The sequence below is a fragment of the Astyanax mexicanus genome, chromosome 17 (assembly GCF_023375975.1).
Source record: "Astyanax mexicanus isolate ESR-SI-001 chromosome 17, AstMex3_surface, whole genome shotgun sequence".
NCBI classification, from domain to species: Eukaryota; Metazoa; Chordata; class Actinopteri; order Characiformes; family Acestrorhamphidae; genus Astyanax; species Astyanax mexicanus.
In genome coordinates this window covers 42,722,283-42,747,747 of record NC_064424.1, presented here as the reverse complement: position 1 = coordinate 42,747,747, position 25,465 = coordinate 42,722,283, and the positions used below count along the sequence as shown (strand labels likewise).

General features: G+C 37.6%; 2 protein-coding genes across 11 annotated transcripts in view; one reads left to right on the top strand and one right to left on the bottom strand.

Annotated features, from left to right (window-relative positions):
- kiaa1328 (KIAA1328 ortholog) overlaps positions 1 to 24,497 on the top strand; it is a 36,573-nt gene extending 12,076 nt beyond the window's left edge. For all 6 annotated transcript variants that reach the window (XM_022676520.2, XM_022676522.2, XM_022676523.2 and 3 more), the window contains 6 exons: positions 1,776 to 1,900; positions 3,527 to 4,098; positions 4,255 to 4,350; positions 5,998 to 6,116; positions 6,226 to 6,346; positions 23,963 to 24,497. In XM_022676520.2, the coding sequence (XP_022532241.2) occupies positions 1,776 to 1,900; positions 3,527 to 4,098; positions 4,255 to 4,350; positions 5,998 to 6,116; positions 6,226 to 6,346; positions 23,963 to 24,191 (1,262 nt within the window). In that variant the 3' untranslated portion in view covers positions 24,192 to 24,497. The remainder of the gene's footprint in view (positions 1 to 1,775; positions 1,901 to 3,526; positions 4,099 to 4,254; positions 4,351 to 5,997; positions 6,117 to 6,225; positions 6,347 to 23,962) is intronic.
- The window catches only part of aurka (aurora kinase A), an 833,084-nt gene that overhangs the window by 127,469 nt on the left and 680,150 nt on the right, over positions 1 to 25,465 (bottom strand). The gene's annotated exons all lie outside the window — the stretch shown is intronic.

Below are 25,465 nucleotides of genomic sequence, written 5' to 3'. Positions count from 1 at the left end.
GTCATAGATGGTCTGACGCCAGAAGCCATAATAGGTGTCTGATTGGACTCGCGGCCTCCTTGTGTAACTGATGTGCTTTTATACCTCCAGGGCACTGCTGCAGGAGAGTCCCCATGGGAAGCTTTCTTAACTTTTCTCATCCATCGTCTGTGTGAAAACGTTGGCTGCACGCTGGGGTCTCACGTAATCTGTATTTTATATTTATTTTTTTGCTGCTGCTTATTAAAGAGAACTGAGTTTAACAGGTAGAGTTACTAATAGTTTCTCTTCTGACTGCATGAGACAGACCAGAGCTGTCTACTTTCATGGAAAATTTAATTTGACAGCAGAGTGCACAGTAGATCTGCTGCAGCTCATAAATTAAATAAGAGTATTGTTATAAAGGATGCATTATCTCAGTATTCTGTCAATACAAGCAGATATTAATTTAAATAATCAATAAGGAGCAGATTGATTTAGAGCTGACTGACATTTTAAACTGATATTTTTAATAATCTGTTTTAATGTGGTCTTTAAGACTACTAACAACAGAATATCTAAACTAATTATGGACACTACTTAACACTTTAATAATAATTAGAATATTTTAACTGTCTAAATTCAATATAGCTTCATATTATTACATTCTTAAAGGAACAATAGTGATAAAAAAAAGTAAAAAAAAATAAAAAGCAAACAGTGGTGGTAAATTACCTAGCTATGGTTACCAAACCTTACAGAAGCTCAGTGATTACCTGTTCAACAAAAAAATAGCCAGCTTGCCCTTTTCCATGGCTGCAGCTTAGTAATTGCACGATGTTGTCTATACCTGGCAACCCTGTGTGTGGAAATGGTACTGGTGGGAATGATGATCAGCATACCACACAGTTCAAATAAGGAAATACTGGCTAAAGCTCTATTGATGCAAGCTGCCAGTGTTTAAACTTACCATTTTTTTTTAAATCTGTTGAAAAATCCAGATCATGTTATGAGTCACTACAGAAACCTAATAAAATACACAATGGTCCTTTAAGTATTAAAATTTAGATATGTTTAATGATGTCCTAACTAGTGTTAATCAATAATTAGTTGGGGTATTACTTAATTATTTAACAATGGTTTATAACTGTCAAAAGTACTGTCAATTGTCAATTGTTACCACAGTTACAAACCTATAGAAATACATTGGCATGCCAAAAGTCATGGGACAATACCTCAAAGGTCATCACAACCTCATCTCACAGGTCAATGCAGCATTGTTTAACTTTCTTGGAATATGGCAAAAGTCACGGGACATGATATAATTTCTTGTTCCATAATGTTTTGGATTGTCATTGTTCAAAAAAATATAAACATATAACAGCAAAATGAATGAGCAGTATTAAAATTCCTTGCTGTATTATAATATATTATATTATTCTGATTCATAATAGTCCATGTATTGGGATGCTGTGTTGCCAGGTTCTTTCCAATACACAGTCCTATATATAATATAGTGTGCATTTCCTTTGAAAATATTATTGGTCATTAATGTTGATGACCAGTAATTATTGATTATTATTGATCATTGGTTTTCAGGTCAGATCAGAAATTCCATTTCACTGCACCGCTCCCTTCTCTGTATTTGTGTTGTGTGCTCTGCTGGCTTCTCCCGCCTGCTCAGCATTTGGTGGGCGACTCCACAGTGGAGGAAAACGGATTGGTTTGTCTGGCTGGAGAGCAGAGTGGTTTTAGTCTTAAGTGGAAACAGTAGTGGAGTTATTCAGTGTGTGCTGCCCCTTGACCCCCCACTCCAGGCTTGCAGCAGCAGTACAGGGAGTGCCAGGAGCTGCTGGGACTTTATCAGCAGTACCTCTCCCAGCAGCAGGAGAAACTCAACAAGTCCATTGCCCAGCTCAATCAGTCTCGCTCTCAAAGCAAGGTAAGCTCGGTATGCTTGTGTAAATGTGAACAGTATGCACATACAGTACATGTCAAAACGTTTGGACACACCTCTTCTCATATAATGTGTTTTAAATTTCATATTGAAGACATTCAGGCAACATATAAAGCAAGAACACGTGGAATTTCTTTAACAAAACGTGTTAAACCAAACAGAATATGTTTTACAAATTTGATTCTTTCTATACTTTTTATTCTTTAAAACACTCTTAGTACTTTAATCTCAGTGAAGCTCCAGCTTGTCCCAATTAAATCACCTCAAATCACCATCTCGTTTTCACTGTTTTGCTATGTAATTCCATAGGTGTCCCTTAAATGTTTTCATGTCTTAAATATATACCTGTAGTGTAGATTAATTAAATAAATTTAAATAAAGAAATACAGAAAAAAACATTAAATAAGAAGGTGTGTCCAAACTTTTATCCTATTCATATTTTTAATTCATTGCCGTTAATTTGTCATCAGTATATTGATATGAGATCTTATTTCAGCATTATATCATAAATATATGAATATATTCAGCTTCAACATTTTTATGTGTACTACAAGTCTGCTTGTGAAAATTGCTGTATATTGTAAAATTACATGCCACACCCCCTTATCCATTGATACATTGTATTACACACATCACACAAAATTCCTTCTAGAAGATGTTATAGGTCATGAAAATCAACAAAATCCTTTTTTTTTTTTTTTTTCAATCTCAAAATAGATTCTTCCCAACTGCTATACTTTCACTAAATCATTTTACTAACTGAAATTTCTGTATTTTATTTATTTATTTATTTTTTGTAGACATTGTCCATGTTGTGTGATCATTTATAAATAAATGACACGGTATCGCAAAATATATTACAGATCAACAAAATATTACGATGTCCTCTTTCAGTGGATGTTAGAGTGAACAAAATCTTTTTTTTTTTTTTTACTTTGGGGTCACTTTGGAGTTAAATTTGGACTCAATACAAACAGCTTATAGATTTACATAATGTCGTATTTAAAAAAATGCTTATTGGAAAATGAACAATTTGTACTGCACATGTGTAGTACACAATTAGTACGCACACATTAGAATTCACCAAATAATAGGGAAATACAGTATACAAATACTGTGACTCATCATCATAACTACAAAATAAAGTATAAATAGCGAGCCTAGAGCTAGGTTTCTTGCGCTCAGTGCTGTTTGAATTAGTTAAGCCGCAGACCCGCCTCACCTTTTGCTTTCTTACGCTGCTGTAGTGAAGTAAAAAAAATTGGTTTGTCCTTTCTGAAACCTTGGCTGTGAGTAATGCATGTTTGCATGCTCCACGACCTCCCCTTGAATTAGTCAGCAGCCCACTTCAGTCCTCTTGGAGGCGGACACTTCCCCCTTTGCCCTTAATGTTTATCTCTTGTTTGGGTGACCTTGGGTTATTGCATTTACTGGTAGAGAATCCATCCACATCACTCTTACTGGCCCGCTTTTAGTGGAGCCGGCTTTTTTGAGTCTTTTCATGCTGCATTATTATATAGTCAGCACTTCACTGTCACTCTCCCTCTCTCTTTCTCTCTCTCTCTCTCTCTCTTCCCCTCTCTCCTCTCTCTTTCCTTTTTTTTTTCACAGATGGGCAGCGGTGAGAAAGCTCTCAGCAGGCCGAGGAGTGGGGGAGGGATGGGGGCTGCTCTGGATGGCTCTTACTTGGATCTTCCATCTTCTGGAAGTAAGGCTGGGAGAGGAGGGTCAGCGGGTCGTGTGCACGCGTTTTCAGGAGGGTTCTGTAGCGACCCGCCATCCGTGCCCTCGTCTCGCTGTGAGCGAGATTGCAGTGTCCGCGATGGAGGCACAGTAGGTGCCTCCAAGTGTCCAGAAGTTGCATGGAGTGAGTCTGGACCTGATAGGCTCTCAAAAAGGGAGCAGTTGGTAAACACTGCTGTGGGATCACGCTGTGCTACAGAGCCTAGAGGCTCGTGCCATGGTTTGAGAGTGGAGAATAGAAACAGGGCCAGTGTGGAGCTCAGCGGGACAGTCACCCCTCTTGGCAGGGAGGACTGGACGGAGAAGCGCCAGCGCTTGCTGCATCAGAAGAAGCAGCTGGAGCTGGAAAGAGAGAGACTGCAGGCTCAGCTTGCTCAACAAGAGGAGAGATTGCTAAAACAGAACCAGGAGCTCCGCCAGTCCCGTCTCAACTACAGCAAGTATGGCAGATTTTGTTTTTTTTTTTTCTTTCATTTTAACAAGCATGCATTTTGGACAAGGACAAATGTATTGCTTGTATTGCTTTCTATGATATTCCTGACTGTTGAGAATCCTTTTTTTTTTTGTAATTTACTACATCCATTCTGTATTTTCAGGTTCCAACAAGCAGCTGCAACAGAATTAGAGCAGTCTTTTAATGGAATACGGTTAAATCCAGACCCTCAATCTAATTCCCCTGTAGATCCACACAGGTAAATACGAAAAGTTTGCTAGATTTCTTAGATTGTAGATATTTGGTCGTCTTCAGAACCTTACCTTGGCTGTATCCTATACCTGATGTACACTGCCTGGCCAAGAAAAAAGTCTAAAAGTCTAATATAGACCAGGTTATTCCATCAATAGATTTTTTTTCTTCCCTTCTGAACACGGCCATATTCCAAGATAACAATGTCAGGATTCATGGTGCTGGAATTGTGAAAGAGTTCAGGGTTCAGGGAGCATGAGATCATCATTTTCACACATGGATTGAGAGAGTTCACCACAGAGTCCAGATCTTAACCTCATTGAGAATCTTTTGGATGTGCTGGATGGAGAAGAGCTGCTTTGTGCAGTGGTCAGACTCTACCATCATCAATACTGCTACAAGTTAAAAATAATGCAGCAACACTGGATTGAAATAAATCATGTGACATTGCAGAAGCTTATCGAAACAATGCCACAGTGAATGCGTGCCACAATCAAAGATAAAGGCGGTCCAATTAAATATTAGAGTATGTGGCCTTTATTTTTTTTTTTTATGGAGGCGAAATTTATTTATTTATTGTTTTGGCCCAGGCAGCGTATATTAGTTTATAGACGATTGTCAGTTTGACAAGTGTTATGCTGAATTGCCTTCCTTATTGCTGTGCCTTCCCAACAAGTCCTGTCATGATTGATACAAAATGCATATCGCTGTATTATACTAAACATATGAACAACCTAAATCATTTTTGCTAATTTATGTATTTCAAATGTTTTATTTAAAAGTGAAAAAGCTAGTATTATGAGTTTTTATTTTATTTTTATATTTATTAAGCACATTAAAAAAAAACAGGTCTGAATATTCGTAATACCTAGAAGTTTATAGCTCTTAAAAAGGGTTTCATTGCATTATATTTTAATGTTGGATGACTTGCAAAGGTCTTAAAAATAAACACATAATTTCGCAATATATCGTCAAACAAACAAACAAACAAACAAAAATAATTTATTATGACAGGACTATTCATACCATAATCTGACTCTGAAGTTTCTGAAGTAAATGCGCTATCATGCAGAAGTATGAGTAAAGCAAATTACCTGTATATTCCTTTTTTTCTGTTTATAAATAAGGGTTAATCTACAGTTACAGTAAATACGGTATCTCTAGGGTAATCTGTTGTGTCTCTGCTGCTTTGTGACTCGTGTGCACATTAAGGGGATTCAAATTTCCACACAACACCTATTATTTTATTTTATTATGATAGTCTTACTGTAATTGGTCTTAAAGTATAAACCATACCATGTTTTGACACTGAAAACAAAGCAGACTATTGTTTAGTGTGTCCAGATTGAGACTATTTCTTTTGGTCAGATTAAATTTTGGTCCTTTGTTCTGGACTGTGGTTCGTGGCTCGTTTCAAACCTGCTGTTTTGGGCCAAACAGTGTAGGTGTAAAAGTAATCTAAAGTTTCAGAGTGCAAAAACATGAAAGTTAACTTTAATATAAACCCTGGGAAAATGACAAAACTAAATTCAGGTGCAGCTTCAGTAATTATTTCAGGGAATGTGTGTACAGCAGGGAGCTTGTGTATCACTATGCTATCTTTTCTGAAAACAGAGCTCTATCTTTCTTTCTCTGCCTCTGTTTGATCCTACAGTGAAAGAAACGAGGGAGGTCTACAAGCCTTGCAGGGAAGTGTCAGACAGCCTTTAAATGATGCTCATCCGCAGAAGTGCAATGGGAATATTCAACCTCCTGTGCCAGTACCATCACGTGGTAAGATGTATGCATGTGTTTTAATAGCTCTTTCTTTTTCCACTAGTCACTTGCATTAACGTATTCTCATTCAATACTTATAATCACTAAAATGAGTTTTCTTCTGTAGAACTTCCTGCAGGTACCAAGAAGGATATGGCCACTTCACCTGTGCATTCCCAGAGTTTCCAAAAGCCTGAGTCACCCCTGGCATTGCCCCTCAACATCCCTAAAACTCCTCAGGCCTCCAGGTAAGTTTCACATTGTTCTGATATGAAGGAAGCAGAAAGAAACTGATGAGGTTGAATAAGCAGGTCTGATAAAGGACCAGGCTGTAGTCAGTGTATTTAAAGAGGCACTAAACACTAAACCCTATTGTTTCCATTAATAGTGAAATGTGTCCCTTTGAAGTAATGAAACATACCAGTCCTTCACATTCATGCTGCACGCCCATAAATCAGATATGCATCCAATCTAGGACCACATATATACATTGATGTACATCTAATTATATGCTTTAAAGGTCCTTTTCCACCGTTTTTTCATTCATTTTAAAAAGTCCAGTTGTAGTCTCTAGTATGAATGAATTCCATGTAAGACGTTTTGGCTGAAAAAAGTGCTCCGGTGTTTCTGTATAAGCCTGCCTTATTTCACTGAACTGGTAGTCTCTAAAGAAACACAGAATCAACCGGAGATCCGATTTAAACCTTACATTTACATTTAAACTTTACATTTACAGTTACATTCACAAGATAGCTAACGCTAACTAGCGCTGTAAACAGAGCTGTAAGCTCTTTAGCTGACAGTGTCCGCTCTGCTGCAGCCCAGTTTCAGAGCTGCCTGTGGGCGGACCCATACCAAAGTAGGTGAGATCATGAACTCATGAGCTACTGCAGTCAATGGGGGTTGAAGAACAGTTTCATGTGCAGCATGCATATACTACTCAGAGAGACCTATTGTATTTCACAAACAACAAGAAAAAGTGGATTTTAGCAGAAGGAGACCTTTAATACAACACACAATAGATTTTTCATGGCTGTGTGGACATGTGATCCAGTCTTTTCAAATCAGATTTCATGCATTTAGTGCTGTTGGTGATTGAGGCCAAAGTTCTTGTAGGAAAGTCTGTTCACTTGGCGGCCATCTTTGTATCAGCGCCAGGCAGTTATTTCCACTCGCACAGGATCAGGCTCCAGATCTCCACTTCGAAGAGTGGCTTCTACACTAACATATCGACCCTCCTTCCCCAGTGTATTGCGACGTCTGATCGGCCATCTTTTTGTTAAAGGACTGGACATTATGACTAAAGTAGGAATGTTTTGACCTGCAGCCCGGTGGATATTTTATAAGCTTATTAGATCATTTTGAGCGCATACACCAACCTCTATGGCAGCCAAGCAAGGAAAACTGTTGAGCCTGCTACTGTTATTAAATAAAACACAAGAGATTTAGTCAACACCACTTTAAAAATGACCTTTGATCCTGAACCTAAACAGTCAAAACCAAAATCAGCTTTAGTTTAATGGATTGTAATTTGTTTATATCAGTAAATCTGACATTTTGAAAGAAATTCTCTGCACGTGTCTAAAAGGGTTAAAGCAAAAAAATGAATTTGAGTCACACAGTCTTAATCTATAGTCTCAGGAATTGGTAATCAAATTCTGTAAGTTACGTAGTGTAGTAACAGCATGTCTTTTCACAACAGGAATTACAAAGACTCTATTTACTGTGTTACAAGTCAGTGTACCATCAGTGTGAAATCAAATAACAGTGTCCAAACTATTATTTGCCATTGATCAGATCCAAATTTCTTTCTCTAGACATTACAAATGTATCAACATGTGTTCAGTAAAAAAAAAAAAACACACTTCCTTCACTCTGGATTTGATGAGGTTGTTTATTGCATTGTGGGTAATGCAAAAGACATGCTGATGACTGATTTGAGCATATGTAGTGTACAGACTTATCTTTACAAATATGATTGTGATCACTTTTCAAACCACCTTTAAATGTATTTATTTGAATAGCAAACATTTGATTTTCGTGTGGATTCCGGTTGTCCATACTTATAAAATTTGGGCTGGCTTCAAAATGTGGAAAGAAAGTTGTCCTTTTTATTTTAAGATTAGCTTTCTTTGTAGTGTTGCTTTAAATCATACAGAGCATTTTTTGTATATTATTTTAGCATCTTAAATGTGTAATTTTGCTAGAAAGCATTTAGTTCTTGCTCTAATACAGTTAATTAAAATACAGTAGGCCACTCTGACTTGCATGTACGTTCTTCTACCCAATCACCTGCATTAGCCAATAAAAGAAAATAAACTAAAAACAAATGAATCAAGAAAAAAAGGATTCATTGCCTCGCCTCTTTTATGTATAAGCTTATTATTCTCCTTATTGTTTGTACACTAGAGCTGTGTATTTGCAGGAACTTGACAATACAATATGCATTACGATACATGGGTTACAATTCAATATATTGAAGATATATTGTGATTTTGGCAAGCAGGTATTAATACAGGGTTCTTTAAAAGTCTTAAAATGTCTTAAAATAAAATCTGGATAATTTAAGTTGTCTTAAATTTACTGTAAATTTGCTGTAGGGATTACATTATTAGGTATGCCGGTGGGAAAACACAGTGGCCCATCGTCAAAATCTAACCCTGGAGAGAACTAAAGTTAGCAAAGAGCTAGCTAACATTAGTGGCGAGTTAGCAAACATTTTATCCTTAGCAGCAAACTAGCTAACATACTAACTTTAGCTAGCTGAAGCGAGCTAGCTAGTGTTACCAGGGATAGGACTAAAGTTAGCGGAAAGCTTGCTAACATTAGTGGCGAATTAGCTAACATTTTAACCTTAGCAGCAAGCTAAATAACATAATAACATAGTAACTTTAGCTAGCTAAAGCGAGCTAGCTAACGTTACCAGGGATAGAACTAAAGTTAGCAGGAAGCTAGCTAACATTAGTGGTGCGTTAGCTAACATATCAAAGTAAGCAGCATGCTAGCTAACATACTAACTTTAGCTAGCTTACCAGGGATGAAACTAAGGTTAGCAGAGAGCTATTTAATATAAGCGGCGAAATTAGCTAGCATATTAACGTCAGAGGAAAGTTAGTTAAAGTTACCATGGAGAGAACTAAATAATTATGACTATATTTGTGGGTCTTAAATTATATTTTTAAGGTCTTAATTTTAAAATGGTGCAAGGACCCTGTAATAGATATTGTTTGTTTAATTTTTGACAAAATAAGTCTATTTTTATAAAATCATATTCATAAAATCTGAATAAATAAAAGCTTTTGCTTTTTATTCAGTTATTTCAGTGGAATCTAATGACAAAGTAAAACACTGCTGTTTAATGCACACTAAATAAACTACTGTATGCCACCATGTATATTCTTACACCCCTGATATACACTGCTTTTTCTGTGTCTGAACTTTTAACATAGTGATTATTTAGAGTGACTAAATTGGAGACTGCAGCCCTTCCCATAGAGTGAGTGATTTGTTGAAGTGAAACTACAGCACTATTTGTCTTGTGCTGTAGCATTTGTCTCAATAATAACCAGCCTACAAGGCAGGCAGTAATTACAAATTAGCTTGTGTTTTGTTTTAAACAGATTTATTCATTGTTTTCGCATGTTTATTAGGACTGCTGCGATTCTGATTCATACTGCAGTTTGTTGGCCTTGAGTTTCATTATATTGTCTGAACAAATTGCAGTACTAATCTTTAATCTGCAGAACTAAACTGCAATGTCAAGACTTTTCCTGTCCTTCAGCGGAGTCACCATTATTTGCTTTGTCTGATAATTTGGTGTTGGCTGTTGAATAAGAGAATACGATAATGGAAGGATGCAGACAGAAAGAAAAGCTGAATCAGTCGCCTTACGAAGCAGAATATCATTAGAGAATAAGACTCCAGCCATTTAATATCTTAATTAAATATTAATAATTTAATTAAATATCACACAATTGTTTGTTGGAAATGGTTGCAAATGGAGCAGTGCTTTTAGGGTGACATACAATTATACAAGCAAATACAACATAGCTTTCAAACAACTTTCAAACTGAATGCTTCTATTTTCACTGTATGGATTTTTTTTTAAGTCACATTGCCCTATTTTAGTTATCTATAGGTAAGACATGTGTGTTTTGTGCAGAATGGGAAACAAACCAATCAGCGTTTCACTGTTTATTACCTTTAAGCATTGGTATTTTAACAGCGCAGTGCTTTGCATGTCTCAATAGAGGAAACTGAGGAAGCTGTGAAGGTACACCAGCAGGTAATTTATGGAAAAAGTAATGATATTTTATTATTTATTCTGTTTATTGTTGGCAAGCTAGATTTGCTGAGATAAGATATGTACATGTGACTGTTGTCAGGGTTTAAATCAGTCAGATATGGCACACCCCTATGCTCACATTATGCTTAAAATGCATAAGCTTTTTTATAAAGAAAATTATTACTATACCTAATATATATAGTGGCATTTTCAGGATCTTTCCTGATCTGATCTAATCTGTTCTAAAGTCTAAAGTGGAGCGTCAATGTGCAGCAATGTTCTTTTAGAAAGCAGAGGCTTTCATTGTGGTGTCCTGCCATAGGCACCCTGCTTATTTAAGGGTAATGAACACAGACATATTTTGAAGACATCATTAGTACAGGCTAACAACTGTAATTTGGGGTTGTTCTTTTATCTCATTGATGAGTCTCCGTTTGTAGATTGTTTGCCTTACTATAGACTGGTAAGTTTCTAAAGTCTTTAAAATTACTTTGTAACTCCTTTTCAAGTTTATGTAAATCAACAATTTGTTATATGTTGATTCTCTAAAAGACCTAATTATTACATGACATGGCTCTCAAGTGTGTATCTTTCTTGTGAGGAGAAAACCCAAAATATTTGAGCGGTCTTTATCAGTAAAATTAGCTCTAGTTCCCTCCTCCAAACTTGGAAGACTCCAGGTATTCGAACACATGTAATTAGCTTTTTTGAGGTCATTAACACAAGGGTTTACATCGTGTTTTTTATGGATGTTCATAATGAAGACATGATTGATCGTACTCAGACTTTTTTTGTATTTTGTAATGATCTTGAAATAAAAGAGACCCTATCAAAATGTGAAGTTACTCCTGATTTCTTTTTTTACTATGCATTTATTATTAATGTTAAATTCATTTCTGTTTTTACAAGATCAGGCATGCTGCTAAAGTTATCGTAGTTTTCTACAAATCCATTCTAAGATAGCAGAGTCAGTAAATAACATTGGAATAATATTGACCAAACGAAACAGGTTATCATGACCAATCTAGTGGTTGCAGGATTCTCTCTCAGGTAGTGCTGGGCGATTATGGCCTAAAATAAATCTGGACACTTGATTATACTTCAGAACGCAGGTTTGTGACTGCAAATTGAGAAATAATGCACTAATGAGTCACAGAAGAAACTTTGAAGAAGGGATTATTATTGTTTTTCATAATTGATTATGGATCCACAATGGAGAACGATGGCGCTGCAGTTTTTAGAAAAGGTAGAATTTTTTCTAGCAAAACATATACTTTATCCCACTGGGTGTTTGTGTTGAAAGTGCTGAAAGTCCTCGGCCTGAACAGAATGTTTAGAAAATAATGCGTGTTGGTTTGTGGAAGGCATCAGTAACCAGGGTAAGACGGATAAACACTTCAGAAATGAGTAGCGTTTTCAGATATTTTAGATTAAAAGAAAAATGGTAACTACTTCGTTTGGAAAACTGTAATTCAAATTAACTGAGTTAATAGTTGTTTTTGTTTGTGTGTAAATATTAGTATCTAATGCTAACAAAAAAAATGGACAGTAAATTCTAAAGGTCTCGATTAATACCTTATTTTTTGGACACAAGTAATGGAAAAAAAACACACACTATTGAGCGAGCACACAATAGTAGCTCAGGCATTGTAAGCAGTCACATCATCAGATTTGTAATGTATCCGAGCCCACCTCTTCAATCGGGTTTGGGCACGGTTTGATCACTGTACTGTGTTGGAGTTAAACAGAGTAGAACAGTACAGAGTACTAGACCCTTTACTCCAGTTAAATGAATCGGACATTGAGGGTAAATGTGTGTGTGTGCATGGTACACAGCACAGATCTCTGTCTAGTCTGACAGCACTCTTACACATCCTCCTTATTTTGTTCTAAATCTCAATATTGATTAAAAATGACTAAATTAAATGAATTTTCCATATTGTTCTGTATTTGCGGCTGGTTGAGAAGAGCGGAAGCTTTGCGCTTTGCGTGAGAAATACATTTAATTTGTGCTCTTGACAGTTTGGTCACTCAAGGACCATTCAGCAGTGGAGAGAGAGGTTGTTATTTTATTTGGATGTGCGAATTTCCTGTGCTTGACAGAAGCAGTACTTAACAAACCCAATGAAAGGGCCGTGCGAATAAATACAATTTAACAAGCTCGATTTTGGAGTGAGTGAAAAGAGGGGCAGGAAAGACGGCAGTTCTAGCCGAACGACACAGCGGGGGTCCTCTCTCGCTGCAGAGCAGAAAGCGTGTGTTTTAATTGCAGTTTGGGAAATATTGCTTTAGCGCTGGACGTGTTTTATGCATGTGAAAGGAGGGGGAATAGGGAACAGAGGAAGTTGGGGGAGTGATGGACTGTATGGGCGTCAAAGAAAGAGAGGAAATCCAGAAAGGAGACTGTGGTTTGGAGTCTGATGCGGGCGCTAGGAGCTGTGTGATGAACTAAATGAAGATTTTTGCCGGCTAGCGCCGAGGCTGACAGGAGCCAAGCTGAGTCCCATTAGCTGGCGTAGCAGGCCTCAGCAGCAGGTGTAATTGAACAGAGTTCTCCAGCCCGGGCCGGGAACGCACAGCCTCCCCCCACTTAATGAGAAAGAGAGAGGCAGAGAATGAATCACTGACCGCTAGCGCGAGACACACTCTGAGAAAGGGAAGGAAATTCATTACCGTTTCCCTTTAACGTGGAAAGGTAATTAATGTGACAGCATGTCTTTTTCCACCCCCTCTGTGTGAGCCCGAGTACGTCTCGCTTAGTATGCTGTCCGCTTCAAAATGCGGAATATTTGTAAGTCATTTGTAAAGAATTCTTGCTATTTTAGGATTCCGCCATGAATATACTGTCTCGAAAACTAATTGCCTTTTTCTTTGGGGCGAAATGTATTGTGAATATTCTGCATTAATACAGTCCCATCTCTTCGCTTTGATAACTGAGCCCGGGCTTTACTGAAGCTAAACGAATTAGCCTAGTTTGCATATGGCCGTGATTTATATGGATGGTATATCCAGAGAAGGAAAGATCTGACAGGGCTGGGATTTCTCATTGTCGCCTGTGCTCCGTGTTTATCTCTCAAAAAGTGTGAAATGCAGAGTACTATTGACTACCCTGCCAGAGATGCCTTTGTTAATGATCAGAAGGATCCTTCAGAGAATTTTGAGAGGTTGTTTCCCTTGTAAATTCTCGTTTTATTGTAATGAAACCTGTACCTGAGACTCTTTTGAGCAGGAGAGTAGTGCTTTCTGGGTCTTGAGACTGAAACAAGAAATAAGAAACAAGAACAGCAGCTAAAGAAAAACTGTTTTAGGTGTGGAAACAAGACACGGGCCAAAGACTCTGTAAAAAAACAAATAAGAAAATACACCACTTTAAATAATACATTTTCCTGATTACTTTCATTTACACACCATTTTACTTGACTTACTATCTTTATCTTTGACAGTGTTGTGTAAACTAAGATTTTTCAAATTGACGTTTCATTTCATGACGTCTCTTAATATTAAACTCGGCACGGCAACTTTTAGACTCATTTGGCCTTTTTCTGCACTAAATTTGTGCACTCTCTCCGCTTTTAGACTCTTTGGCCCGTTTTTCTGTGCTAAAAATGCGCACCCTCTCCACTTTTAGACTCTTTGGCTGTTTTTTTCCACGCGAGAAATGCACACTCTCTCCGCTTTTAGACCCTTTGACCCGTTTTTCTGCGCTAAAACTTCACTCTCGCCGCTTTTAGACTCTTTGGCTCGTTTCTGACACCTAGCGTTCAAACTTCGAATCTCACATTATAAAAACCTGCTTAACAGCGGGCCAACTTTCATTCTATTCCTAAAATACCTCGCAGGCTGCTCCAAAAAAAGAAAACGGGCCGCAGTTTGGACACCCCTGCGTTAGTAGATGGATGTAGCTAATAATTTCATTTTTTACCGTTTTTTTTCTCTCCTTCTGCCAAGCTCCCAAACCCATTCTAATTCTAATTTAAAGGTGAGAGGGTGGAGTTTGTTGGGAATTCTGGTAAGGGGCTCAAAGCCCACTGCTGTGACACTGTTTAAGATGACAAGCTCTGCACAAAAAAACCCCCAAAAAGTTTAAAGCTTAAATTTGTACAACAAATATTTTATTGTAGTCCTCCTATCCTGGGTCTTTTTTGCATTATTCAGTGGTGAATCTGATTTGAAGAAAATCAATGAAGCCTGTCATTTTAAGGGCTTTTTGTTTTTTGAGAGGCAGAACCTTGGTGGAATCCAAGCAGGTCAGCAAGCTCCCTTAAGTGGGAGTTGCTACTACTTTGCGTCTTTACATTGTATTTCGCTCCAATGTCACTGGAGGCACAAACACTAAAAGTGCCAGACATATGCATTTATGCCTACAGTGGTTGAGTAATAGGGCTGCAACGATGAGTCTATATTACCAACAATTTTGTTGATTTACAAAAAAATAAATATACCATCACAATATTTTATGGTATTTTCGCGGTAGCAGTATTTTTGGTGATTCTTGATGACAAAACACTGAATTAAACATTTATTTCAAGAATACACTACTACAACAAAATGAACATTAAATTTTATTATTATGTACAATAGTGCTGGACGATATGGCCACAATTTATATCACGATATACTCCTTAAATTTCGGTCGATACGATATAATTTCGATATTGATATAAATACTTTGAAGGCCTCAGAAAACTGCTAAGAAGCCCTGCAATCCCTGCAGCACTGCGAATTTAAATTATTATATAACTGTGTATTTGCACTTTTTGTATTGCTGGCATCAGATACCCTCATTATATGCACATCTATCTATCTATCTATCTATCTATCTATCTATCTATCTATCTATCTATCTATCTATCTATCTATCTATCTATCTATCTATCTATCTATCTATCTATCTATCTATCTATCTATCTATCTATCTATCTATCTATCTATCTATCTATCTATCTATCTATCTATCTATCTATCTATCTATCTATCTATCTATCTATCTGAAATCTGTACCTACTACTGTCTGAAAATTTAATTTAACCCTTTGAAACCTCCTTTCACAAAAACTTTAATACTTTAGAAATAAAAGTAGTCAAAATAAATCAATGCTCAATATTATTTGCATATAAATTACAACAGAGGCAGAGCTTCTTATTCTTTGTGAACAAATTTAACAGATTAAAACAAAAGTGTTTCAACTAGGATATAGAATACAATAAGCCTTTATATACATAAAAGCAACAAGATTTTCCTGTCAAATAAACAAACCTACAGGCTCTATCAACTATGAATAACTTAGTTACAACATAAGCAATAAAAGTGCTTCAGTCAGTATAAGAAAAATACTGTATGTAGTGGAGTTGCTTGAAGTGGTGGAACAGATTAGATGTATTAACATTACCGCTGCTGGTCGGCTGCACTCTCCGGCACAATTTGCAGCAAAGCGGCAAGGGAGCGGACCCGAGGACCCGTGGCCGAGCGAGCGGACCCGTGGCCGAGCGAGCGGACCCGCGGCCGGCCTCGAGGACCCGTGGCCGAGCGAGCGGACCCGCGGCCGAGTCTACCTTAGCTTTGGATCCACTCGTCCCGGCTCCGTTTGGCTCCAGCGCGAGAGCTTAGCCATTTTAACCTAGCCTTGCCTAGCCTAGCCTATTTGGCTACGTGCCTGTGTTGTTACGTCATCACGCACTGAGGCAGGCCAGCTACGGGGGCTGAATATGTTCAGCTCTGCGGCGAGCTGACGCCAGTAAAAAACGCCTGTCCGTGACAGACTCTGTAAATAATACATATCGATATACCACAAAACTGATATCACCGTTATTGAAACATTTCTTATCGCGATAAATACCGATATCGAATTATTGTCCAGGCCTAATGTACAATATGATATGGCCCTCCTCCTAACTTTGGTACGCAGACACATCACAATATGCAGATCAGTCAATCAATAAAACTGCCCTGCTGCTAATGTCAAACCACCTTCATCTTACCAATCTTCATTGTGTAAACTAAGATTTTTCAAATTGATGTTTAATTTTATGATGTCTCTTAATATTAAACTCCTTAATTACGGCAACTTTTAGACTCTTTGGCCTGTTTTTCTGCGCTAGAAATGCGCATCCTCTCCGCTTTTAGACTCTTTGGCGCGTTTTTCTGCGCTAGAAATGTGCACCCTCTCCGCTTTTAGACTCTTTGGCCCGTTTTTCTGCGCTAGAAATGTGCACCCTCTCCGCTTTTAGACTCTTTGGCGCGTTTTTCTGCGCTAGAAATGTGCACCCTCTCCGCTTTTAGACTCTTTGGCGCGTTTTTCTGCGCTAGAAATGTGCACCCTCTCCGCTTTTAGACTCTTTGGACCGTTTTTCTGCGCTATAAATGCGCACCCTCTCCGCTTTTAGACTCTTTTGCCCCGTTTTTCTGCGCTATAAATGCGCACCCTCTCCGCTTTTAGACTCTTTTGCCCCGTTTTTCTGAGCTAGAAATGCGCACCCTCTCCGCTTTTAGACTCTTTTGCCCCGTTTTTCTGAGCTAGAAATGCGCACCCTCTTCGACTCTTTGGCCAGTTTCTGACACCAAACTTTAAAGCTCACATTATAAAAACCTGCTTAACCTCGCGGGCCGCTCCAAAAAAGGAAACGGGCCACAAATGGCCCGCGGGCCGTAGTTTGGACACCCCTGGTTGTGATTAATCCTCTAAAAAAAATTTAAATGATTGACAACTTCTCGGTAGGTGTTGCTGTATTATTTAGCCAAATTTAACTGTTAATGCGTCACCAGGCTCTGTAAATTTTGTCACGTGATTAATTTTTGTGAACAAAAAATATTATGTTAATAAAGATACCAGCTTAACTGAATGCATTAATATGTTAAAGTTGACAGACCTAGTCTCAATACATTACAATGAATTACCTGGGGTGTCTTCGCCTCCAAGTTATATCGTACTGTACTGTACTGTAGTTATATTACTTATATTGTTCTTTATTGTTCTGGACTTCTTGGCCACACCTGGCTGACCGCACCTCTAGCGTTTGGGTCTCAGTGGCCGCTCTCACGTCCACACAGTTCAAAAGCTGACTCAATTATTTTGCTGTGTGTTGTAGCAGTAGCAGCCTCTGGAGCTGAAAGCCACTGAAAGTTGGATGGATCAGTGTTGTCCGTTGTGTCCAAGAAGCATAAAAGTTTTGTTGGAGATGAATAATGCAACCGTTCGAACGGATTTCTACAGCTTCCTTATTTTTATTCACAGCAGCTGCCAAAACAGTAAGTCTATCGAACGCTCTGTCCGTCCTGTTTTTTTTTTTTTGTCGAACTGTAGCAGCAACCTTTTGCGTGCTGGTGAACTCCACCACTTGTGGGCCCTTTTCACAGGGGAGGAGAAAAAAAGAAAAGCCATTTGTAATTTTGTATCTTAGCAAAAAGATTGAGTGTGGTTTTGATGGAGCGAGTGAGTAATGAGAGTTCTCCTGCCGATGGGCTCCTCGCACCCCTCCTTCCTTTTGCCTGCTATTGATTGGGAAGAAATTGACATGCGGTTTGTCAGCATTTGCCAGTTTAGGATTTTTATATTACTGTTTGGCCTGCAAATGAAAGGAGCACTCGAGCGTGACGGACATTTTTAATGAGAGTGGTAAAATAACTGGGCTCTGAGGAAGAGGAAGCTGATAAACAGTCTTTTGTTTGGCTTTACTGAAGCATGGCTTTAGTGAAGCAGAGCCTGAGACTCCCTCACAATCTCTTTCTTCCCTCCTTTTCCTCTAAACCGATTGGTGCACCTTTGCCTTCGCTTTTGTCTTCATGTTTCTGTGATCCTCCAATGGAGGTAGATCAATGCTTCACGTTAAGTTTCACTTTAATTCTCTTATTCGGCCACAGTCAGGTTTTTTATACATTTTTTATTTCCTTTAATGTTGCACATCAACAATCGGTTGCTGTGTTTTCCAATGCCTTAGGAACACTGTGTGGTATTTTTAATGAGAATGGTAAAATAATAAGTGGGCTCTGATGAAGAGGATGGATTTACTGAAGCAGAGCCTCACAACCTCTTTCTTTCCTTCTTTTGCTTTGAACTGGAGCTTTCAAATGTGAGCACACCTTTGCCTTCTGTTTTGTCCTCAAAATCTTTCTAATGTGACCTGTATCTGACGTCCGTTTGAACATTTCACACTTTGTAAGTGGCACACTTGCACAAAAGAGCAATGCTTCACGTTAAGTTTCAATTTAATTCTCTTATTCGGCCACAGTCAGGTTTTTTTTATACATTTTTTATTTCCTTTAATGTTGCAGCCACAATCTGTTGCTCTGTTTTCCAATTCTTTAAGAACATGACATGGCAATTTTTTTTTTTATTTTTGTTCTTATTTTTTCCCATTTTCTCCCAATTTAGCTAGGCCAGTTGTTCCACCCATTCAGCTACTCTCTTTATATACTCATCTTTATATCTCCCCCATCACTGGTGGTGATGCCACAACACATGGAGGGTGGAGACTAGCCCATGCCTCATCCGACACATGATTTCAAACTGCCTTTGATGCAGCATTGCTGAGTAGCATCACAGCATGCTTAGAGAAAGGCACATTGACTCGGTTCCGATACATCAGCTCACAGATGCAGCGTTGTGCTGATCGACATCGCCCTAGGAGCGATGAGGAAAAAAGAGTGCCATCTACTGTACCCACCCAGAGAGAGTTTGACAGCTGATGGCAGGCTCCGACAGCTGATGGCAAGCTGCATGACCCGGATTCGAAGTGGTAAAATAACTGGACTCTTAGGAAGGGCTTTATTGAAGCATGGCTTTACTTAAGCAGAGCCTGAGACTCCCTCACAACCTCTTTTTTTCCCTCCTTCTGCTCTAAACTTGATTTTTTAGATGGGCGCACATTTACCTTCACTTATTTATTCAGGTTTCTGTGACCTCTTCAATGGATGCAGGCGGAGGAGCGTGATCGGGATTAGCGAGGCCAGGCCTTCTTCCCTTAAGTGATATTAATGTCTCCTGGTCACTTCGCAGTGAACCTTGTGCAAAGTGTTTGGTAGATATGACTGCGAAAGACATTAGCATTCTCTCCAGCAATTTCCTCCTACTTCGGCACCCCCCCCCCCCCTTGCCCAAACTATACCCCCCTCGCCTTGTTATAGATTGTGACCGCTGGTAAGCGATGCATTATTCATACCGGCAGTGTCGTCTGTTGATGGATGGCTGTTTGAGAGGCCTGTCCGTTAAATAAATCAACAAATAAAAATGCAAATTCTCACATTTCGAGAGGGAGCACGGCCAAAGTCCCACCCTATCAACCACCCCCTTCTCTTTCTGCACTCACTTGTACAGTCTCTCTCTATATGTTCCTGTTGACGTGTGAAAGAGCGCTGGCTTTATATTGAGCTTGAGCTCGGCAATCCATTCATAGAAACTGAGAAAAAAAAAAAGAGGTAAATATGGATATTGAATAATAGATATTGCTCTCTTGCTCATGTATCAGCCTGTCATTCTTCTTTATATATCTCTGTGAATTTATACAATTATTAGAGATGCTCCGAAATGCAATTATAAACCAATATATATGTTTTTTTAACTTTTGGCCAAAGGTTGAATTCTGAACACACATTGTTTAAAGGTTTAATTGAATCTTTCACCATAGAATAAATTAAAATGTTAATATTTACTTGCATATTGTCTTGCTTTTTAAATAAATAGCAATTTCAAAACTATCAATTAAAAAAATCAATTAAAGCACAACACATTTACCTCATCAGTTCAGTTCTATTTATAAATGTATTTCAGCAGTGCTAGTCTATTAATAAATTTACCTCAGTAAGGCTATTTGCTATTGTCATTTGACATACGCTTTCCAAGGATCTTTCTGGAAGTGACTCATATTGTAATCACACTGATTTGTCAGGAACTCTTAATGCTTTTCACACATACATTCCTGCACCTTTTAATATATATATATATATATATATATATATATATATATATATATATAAAAAAGTCTTACACATAGATTTCTATTTAAAGAATCTCATACAAAGAGCTTCTTCTATAAGCTAATTATACCTAATTAACACCTGTTAACTCCTGTAAACTTCTTTATAACACTGCACTTCAGCAAAGTGGTTTTACTGCTCCTTACAACCTGACTGGTAAAATTCATACATAAAGCGCACCGGATTATAAGGCGTGCTGATGTTTTTTGGGGAAATTAAAGGCTTTGAAATGCACCTTATAGTGCAAACTTAAAATACAGTACTTTTATAGTTTAGATATTATGTTTTAATGCTCCACAGTAAAGTAGTTCCACACTGCAGACTCTAACTAAACTCTAACCTTTAAGTTAACTCCTTCTGAGAACTCTCCTTATTGCCTCCAGCTGCTGTGCAGTAGTGTCTGTTAATTGCACCTCGAGGATGCCAGGTAGTGCTTTGAGAACCTGGTTTAAAACAAAGATTTTGAACTGGATTTGGATCAAAATAGTCAATAGCAGAACCAATAAAATACAGCTCTGGAAAAAATTAAGAGACCACCTCAGTTTCTGAATTAGTTTCTCTGATTTTGCTATTTATAGGTTTATGTTTGAATACAATTAACATTGTTGTTTTATTCTATAAACTACAGACAGCATTTCTCCCAAATTCCAAATATAAATATTGTCATTTACAGCATTTATGTACAGAAAATGAGAAATGGCTGAAATAGCAAAAAAGATGCAGAGCTTTCAGACCTCAAATAAGGCAAGAAACAAACTCATACTCGTAAAGTTTTAAGAGTTCAGAAATCAATATTTGGTGGAATAACCCTGTTTTTTAATCACAGTCTTACACAGTCCTCCACCAGTCTTACACACTGCTTTTGGATAACTTTATGCCTTTACTCCTGATGCAGCAATTCAAGCAGTTCAGTTTGGTGGTTTGATGGCTTGTGATCATCCATCTTCCTCTTGATTATATTTTAGACGTTTTTAATTTGGTAAAATAAAAGAAACTCATCATTTTTAGGTGGTCTCTTATTTTTTTCCAGAGCTGTTTGTGTCTGAATTGGTTTTGCATGCTGTAAAACCTTTTATCCTTCATGCGAAGAGACGATATGTCTTTTTAACGCACCCAGGAGCTCACGTTGTTCAAAATACACACACACACGCACAGAAACACACAGTGATGCCTGGATGCAAATTGATACTGCTTAAAACAAACCGAGCATTATGTTAACAACATCAGAGGAGCGTTCTCGAAGAATTCATGCTTTACAACAGAAATACTCGCCTGACTTCACTCTTGTTGAATTATTTATCACGTTTCCAGACTGAGGGGTGGAATCTCTGTTAGCTTAATCTTTTGTGTATTTATTCTTTTGTTTATCTATTCTATCTGACCTCTTTTCCTTCTAAGGATCGGAAGGGCCTGTTCATGTTCTGAATTCGGTATTATTTCCCCTCTTGGCTGTTTATTGTTCTTTCAGCTTTAATAGAACAGCAGGCTGTTAAGGAAATATTCCATATAAGCTTATCATTTAAAAGTGTGGACACACCTGCTCATTTAGTGTTTAATTTATTTTCTATTCCATAGATTATAAATAAATACTGAAGTGATTCAGACTATGATGGAACACATGAGGAATCATGTAGTAACTTCAAAATGTGTGAATCTGTGAAGCATTTAGGTGCTCTTATTTGGGAAGATGATAACTTGCAGTTTCTGAGGGTGGAAACTCTAAAAAACTTATCCTGTACAACAGAGGGAACTCTTGCTCCTCCATTTCTGGAGCAGTCCTGATGAAAGCCAGTTTCATCATCGATCATGTCGATACTTTCAAAGTTCTTGAATTTTTTTTATTGACATTCTCTAAAAAATATATATATATATATTTCCCTAGTTAGTTGAGTAGTTCTTGCCATGAAATGAATAAGAACATTACTCAAATAGAGCTACTTACCGTATACCTGTAACTCTACCTCTTCACTACTTTACAACTGATGCTCTCAAACACTTTATTAAGAGACAAGAAATTCAAGTAACTAACTCTTGATGAGTTCAGCACAGCTGTTATAAAGCTGACTGAGAAAATCCAGCCAAGATTCAAGTTCAAAACTGTCATCTAAACAAGAGTTGTTAAAACTTTTTGTTTACTAAATATTTTTTCTTCATAGTTTGGATGACTTAAGCATTAATCTATAATGCTTTTGGCCTTACTTTTCTGGGGCAGTCCTGATGAGAGCCAGTTTCATCATAGCGTTTTTGCTTTGTGGCTGAACTTGAGGATAGTTTCAAATATCTTGTTCAAACCTTTTTTTTTTTTCATTTTTTTCTTCACTTAGTTAAGTATTTCTTGTCATAATCTGGATTAGAACATTACTCAAACAGGGCTATTCACTGTAACTCTGTAACTGTAACCCTGTAACTCTACCTCTTCACTACTTTACTTTAACTGATGCTTTCAAACATATTAAGAGACAAGAAATTCAAGTAATTAACTCTTGATGAGTTCAGCACAGCTGTTAACTGAAAGCCTGAATTCCAGGTGACTCTACCTCATAAAACTGACTGAGAAAATCCAGCCAAGATGTGCAAAACTGCCATCTAAACAAGAGGTGTTAATTATTTTGGTTTATTAAATATTTTTTCTTTATAGTTTGGATGACTTTAGCATTAATCTATAATATTTTGGTCTTTCTTTCCTGGGGCGGTCCTGATGAGAGCCAGTTTCATCATAGTTTTTTTGATTTTGGTCTTTGCGACTGTACTTGTGGATACTTTCAAAGTTCTTGAAATTTTTCTAATTGACATTCTTTTTTTCTAAAAAATATTTTTCCGTAGTTAGTTGAGTATTTCTTGCCACAATATGGATTAGAACATTACTCAAATATAGAGCTATTCACTGTATACCTGTAACTCTACCTCTTCACTACTTTACAACTGATGCTCTCAAACACATTAAGAGGCAAAAATAATTCAAGTAGTTCACTCTTGATAATGTGATGAGTTCAGCACAGCTGTTAACTGAAAGCCTGAATTCCAGGTAATTCTACCTCATAATACTGACTGAGGAAATCCAGCAGAGATGTGCAAAACTGTCATTTAAGCAAGAGGTGCTACTTTTGAAGAATCTAAAATATTAAATAAGTTTTTCTTCATCGTTTGTATGGTTTTATTGTTAATCTACAATGCAGAACATTTTAAATAATAAAAAGCCACTGAATTTAAGGTGTACTTGTACTGTATATACAGGTATTCTAGAATTCAGTCTAGATCTAAAATAGATTTAAATTGCCAGTTCTGTGATTCTCTAGTAATAAACACGTTAGTAGACTGTCCTGCACTTTTAACCACCAGAAATAACTTTTATAGGGTTACAAATGTGAAAGAACTGTTTGAAAAGATTCCACCTGCTAAAATACTTAATTTTCTGGAAGTCCTTCGTATGAAGACACCGATTTAAGTCTGTGATGCTGAAGTTATAAACATTGTTGATGCCATATAATGACAAACAAACAGATTTAAGTAACTTAGTAGTTCAAAGTGCTGTTAGAAGTATATGGTTAAATCTTTTTTTTTTTTTTTTTTTTTTGGCTGACTCATCCTCACTCCTCCTTTTCTCTTTCAGACTGGACTCCTCTTTGATTGAGCTGCTGGACATTTTCAGCCCGGTTGCCAACCCCAAGAGGAGCAGAGTCAGCCCTGATGTCCATGGGAATTTCACCGGCCCTCGGAAGCCTCTGGGGGCTGTCGGCCCCCCTCACAGCTCCCTGCTTTCCCCTCCAGGCCGAACGCAGCCGACGCGGCAGGACTTGGAGGAGAGTCAGATTCTGGAAGACATTTTCTTCATATGCTGAAAGAGGAACCCAGTGACTCACCGCCACTTTGACGAGAGCTCAGTAAGGCTGTTAATTCTGTACATGCAGCTTAGTCCTTGCTTTACAGCTCGCCACAGGGCACGAATACGCCTCAGTGCTTTCTAATCATTCCTGTGCTTCTAATGCCTCTTTCTATCGGTGCTCTTAAATTGGTTTTTATGATGCCTTTGTAAGTGTCTTAATTTTCAAGCTTATGCCAAAGTAATCACGGCTTTTGTGAGTTTACTACTTGTTTTGTAGGGTTTACATGTTTTTTTTTAAATGTAATAAACATGTATTTATTAATTTTATTCTCTGTACTATATATAATTTGATAGTCCCTGTAATCCAGGGAAGATGCAGACGTATGCCTCATAAAAAGTTCTAAGGCCATTATATTAACTTTTTTTATATTTATATTTATATTTACGGGTGTAGTGCAGCAGAGACCCTGTTTACACCTGGTCACTTTATCACTCTTGAGTATGATAATTATAAACATCTGGATGAAGAACAAAAGAGACTCATGTTAAATCCGTGTAAACGCTTCCATCTCTTTTAAACTACTTCATCAACCAGTACCAGCATCTCCCAAGAACAACCAAAACTCCTCCCACTACAACCAAAATACTTATGTGAGAATGATAATTATCTTTAATGGACCAGTAAAAATAAGTAATGGGCATGACATGTGCAGGTGTGATGGATCGAAAGTATAAACCAATAGGGAGTCCAAATTGTATATGTTTATACTTCTCTACATCCAATCACAGTCAGATTCACTCTATCTGGATGAAGCGATTTATCTGGATAGTGGTTTCATTGAACAATGAGAAGGTAGAAAGTTCAGATCTCTATACGCTAGTGGTGGTGATAAATTGCTACTCTATGGTTAACAAACCTAACTGAAACGTAGTGATTACCTGTTCAGAAGAAACATAGCCAGCTCGTCCGTTTCCATGGCAGCAGCGTACTGATTGTGAGCAGTTGTGTTCTATACCTGGCATCCCAGGGTGCGGAAATGGGACTGAGCAATTGCTGCGAGCATGTAAAGAGGCTGAAATAGTTTTAATAATTGAATAATAATTTTAGGTTATTATTTTTTTTTAACCTGCATCACATATGATACGTTTGCCATTAAAGGATTATTATGTTTACATTATATTTACACTAAATTCATTCATTTTTAATGGGCATATATGCATCTTAAACAGGGAGGCTAGTGCATCCCAAATTTGTCAACATTACCATTTTAACATAACATTATATTCATT